The 4176-nt window shown below is 46.7% G+C and overlaps 1 protein-coding gene across 1 annotated transcript; it reads right to left on the minus strand.

Moving 5' to 3' along the window:
- Positions 1 to 1503, minus strand: ASCL4 (achaete-scute family bHLH transcription factor 4). The gene has a single exon (XM_003126077.4). It carries the CDS (start codon positions 520 to 522, stop codon positions 1 to 3), a length of 522 nt encoding a protein of 173 aa, XP_003126125.1. The 5' UTR covers positions 523 to 1503.

Here is a 4176-nt window from a genome sequence, read left to right on the forward strand (position 1 = left end):
CTAGCTGGCCCCCTCCTCGGGCTCGCTGCTGGGCGAGGGGGCCGACGAGGCCTTGGACTCGCCGTCGCTGTTGCATTCGGCCCTGCGCGGGGGGGCGGCGTCGGCCGCGCCCTCCTGCCCCCGCGCGTGGCGCTCCAGCAGCTCCTGGAGGTGCTTGATGTAGCAGATGGCGGCGCGGAGCGTCTCCACTTTGCTGAGGCGCTTGTCCGCCAGCTCGCGGGGCAGGTGATCTCGGAGGCGCGCGTACCCCTCGTTCACGCAGCGCACCCGCTGCCGCTCGCGCTCGTTGCGCTTGCGGAGAAAGGCGGGTTCGAAGGCGCCGTCCAGCGGCAGGGGCAGGTAGGGCCGTCTCGGGGCGCAGCCGCCGTGCGTCCGCTCCCAGCGCACAGCGTCCAGACTCCAGGAGACCCTGAAGGGGTCCCGCAGAGGGAGGCGGAGCAGGGACCCTGGCACGCCCACGGGCACCGGGCGCAGGTGGTAGGGCAAGGTCAACAGGCCAGCCGGTTTGCGTTTCTCCATCATTCGCCGAAAACAAACAGATCACCCCAGAGATGAATCTCTCAGCAGAAGATGAGACTGAAAATCTTCAAAGCGGGGTTGTTGGTCCATTCAAAGCAGCGGGCATAGCTGGGCTGCTTCTGGAGAAGTTTCTGGGGCCGGAAGGTAGGTTCCAGAACAGGCTTCAAGGAAACGTTGCATGAGTCCCTAAGTTCATTGCACTCCTTGATATTTTTATAAAGATCCAGGCGGAGGTGATAGGCAAAGACTCAGAACCACCCCCTCCTCTAATCCACACTTCAAACCCCCGTCTTCCCTTCGGATCGTCTTCTTTCAAAAGATAACAAAAGGGGTTCCTCTGCTCCGTCCCCTAGCCTGGAAATGTGAGCGCACACCAAACACTGAGTAATCTCCCAAAGCCACCAAAGCTTTTCAATTACTGTTAAGTCCACCGCTCTGGGTCTTCAAGAGCATGGGAATCCTCAAGGTTTCAACCGCTCCTCCCAGGAACCAACAGATCTCCTGGCGGCTGAGCGAAAGTTTACCAGAGGCTTTCTCCTTGAAAATCAAAACTTGACTGCCCTTTGTGGTTTCCGGAGTCCAGGGCTAATGGAAAGAGCTTTTAGACTGTTTGCAAACTTACACTTGCTCTTTCATTTCTGGAGAGGTGGAGAGAAGGCCTCATCAAAGGGAAGACTGCTCCCTTGTGGTTATAGAATGTGTCAAGTCAAGGAGGACTCCAGGGAAAGCTTGAGGGTTTTCTTCTCCAAAACCAAAACTTTTAAAAACTCAACTGGAATTTTTTTTTTTTAAGAGAACAGGCAAGACATATGCTTTAGCAACGCGTATAAGGATCTGCATGTTATTGTGCAGAACGGTGAGGGGGTGATGTATTTGTTGCTTTTAAAGAGCACATCAAAAGACCAAGCAGAAACAAACACTTTTAGCCTGTTATTTCTCATGGTGCTTACTGTAAACACAGTTTAAACACTGCTTTCCGACCTCTCTAATCCCAACCAGGATATAAGGACATCTCTTTCCATAGTGTAAAGAGTATATTTCTATTGTATTTTTTTTTTGGTCTTAAAAAGGTGTATAATTTATTTTCTCCCTTGGGGGTAAAAAAGCAACATTTGAAAGGTAGAGAGACCCAGTTCCAAGGAGAAAGGATGATGGCTTTGAAGACTTGTCTTTTTAACACACAAGCAAAAAATGAATAATTAATCCACCGTGTTGGTGAAGGGCTTTGAAGATGAAAGTGTCATTAAAATCCAACTGTACTGGTTAATGTCAAAGAATGTGTTATCACACTGAAAAATCACATTTCCTGTTCTGCAAACCAGCACATTAAAGGCAGCTTCTACTTTAAAAGTCCAAGTTAAAAACAAGAGAAGCAAAAACCCCCTACGTTTATGACCAGACTTTCTGCCTGTTCCTCAGGAGCCAAGGTGTCGCCCTGACATGTTTTTTTGACAAGTCCTATGCTTCCCTGTTTACTCTAAATGATCTGCCCGAAGCAATTGGAAAACCACTTCCATCAAGGCAAATAAAATAGAAATAATTATTGCTTTCAGGCATAAGTTAGTCACCTTTTAAAAAGCGCAGCTCCGTTTGAGGCTTGTACCAGCAAACAAACAAATATGTCATCTTGATTTCTCAGTAGAGTTGAGACCTATCAGGAGAAAGCCTCATTGCATGAAAAGCCCATCAGAGAGGCAGAGAGACTCTTAGACTTTAGGGAGCTTTTTGGACATGTCAAAGATGTTGGCCATTATTCTAAGAGTAATGGGAAATAAATGGGATGTTTTGAGTAGAGGTGACATGCTAAGATTTTGTTTTTCTAAAAGATCACTGTCTGCAGAATGGAGAGTAGACTGGAGGGGAGCAAAAGCGAGAATAGTTAAAGATACCATCTTTCATCCTCAGATTGCCAAAAATTTAAAAGATCACTAACATTCAGGGCAGGCAGGGATTTGGGGATGGGGTGGGGGCATAAATTGTTACAAGCTTTTGAGAAAGTAACTATTAAAATTGATGGTGCACGTGGCAAATCCTTTGACCCGGAGATTCCCTACAATGTTATCCTGCAAAAATAAATACACCAGTATAGATTTATATGTACATTAACACTCACTGCACCATTGTTTGTAGTGATTAAAACAAGAGAACACATGAAAATAGCCTGAATGTCCATCAATAGGGAGTGGGCTAATACTTTTAGGATATTATGCTATCAAAAATAATGAGTAAGGGAGTTCATGTTGTGGTACAGCGGAAACGAATCCGACTAGTATCCATAAGGATGCAGGTTCGATCCCTGGCCTCGCTCAGTGGGTTAAGGATCTGGTGTTGCTGTGAGCTGTGGTGTAGGTCGCAGACATGGCTCGGATCCTGCATTGCTGTTGCTGTGGTGTAGGCGGGCAGCTGTAGCTCTGATTCAACCCCTAGCCTGGGAACTCCCATATGCCACAGGTTTGGCCCTAAAAAGCAAAAGAAAAAAAAAAAAGAGTAAGATTTATATGTAAGAACTTATAGAGATGTCCATATTATGTTAAGTGAGAAAAAGCAAATGGCAGAGTAACATATGCAGCATGAACTTAAACTACTCTGTGTGAGGTATGTGTCTTTACCTGTGGTTGTGTGAACACAGAGAAGGAGGTAGAGAGACACACACTAAACTTTTGTCATTAGTTGCCTAAAAAGGGTGGCATTGGGGATGGAGGTGGGAGTTGTTCATTTTTCTTTTTTTTTTTTGTCTTTTTTTTTTTTGTCTTTTGTCTTTGTTGTTGTTGTTGTTGTTGTTGTTGGTATTTCTTGGGCCGCTCCCGCGGCATATGGAGGTTCCCAGGCTAGGGGTTGAATTGGAGCTGTAGCCACCGGCCTACACCAGAGCCACAGCAACACGGGATCCGAGCTGTGTCTGCGACCTACACCACAGCTCACGGCAACGCCGGATCCTTAACCCACTGAGCGAGGCCAAGGATTGAATCCACAGCCTTATGGTTCCTAGTCAGATTCGTTAACCACTGAGCCACGACGGGAACTCCATCTCATCTAGTGAAGTTTAAAATACTAAGATAAAATGTACAGAAAACGCAAATGATATCCTGGTCTGACCCAAATCAACAGATTTAATCATTATAAAGTTCTTGGACTAGGTGTTCTGGCTTCTTAAATTCTGTCTCTGAGGAAGAAATATCTAAGGGATTTTCTTCCCCTAGTAATACCACAATCAAAAATGATCCGATGCTGGAGTTCCTATCATGGCTCAATGGTTAACGAACCTGACTAGTATCCATGAGGATGAAGATTTGATCCCTGACCTCGATCAGTGGGTTAAGGATCTGGCGTTGCCATGAGCTGTGGTGTAGGTCACAGACAAGGCTCGGATCCTGGGTTGCTGTGGCTGTGGTCTAGGCTGGCAGCTGCAGCTCTTATTTCACCCCTAACTTGGGAGCCTCCATATGAGATGGGTGTGGCCCTAACAAGAAAAAAGACCAAAAAAAAAAAAAAAAATCCGATCCTGATCCTCTACTGGTCTTTTTACAGGGTTCAAGTAATGCGATACTGTACCCACATGGCCATAAAGAATGCTGATAGGAGTTCCCGTCGTGGCGCAGTGGTTAACGAATCCGGCTAGGAACCATGAGGTTGCGGGTTCGGTCCCTGCCCTTGCTC

This window comes from Sus scrofa, chromosome 5, assembly GCF_000003025.6.
Source record: "Sus scrofa isolate TJ Tabasco breed Duroc chromosome 5, Sscrofa11.1, whole genome shotgun sequence".
NCBI classification, from domain to species: domain Eukaryota; kingdom Metazoa; phylum Chordata; class Mammalia; order Artiodactyla; family Suidae; genus Sus; species Sus scrofa.

Coding starts and splice junctions, on each gene's coding strand:
- ASCL4 (XM_003126077.4), bottom strand. CDS start 522: ATGATGGAGAAACGCAAACCGGCTGGCCTGTTGACCTTGCCCTACCAC.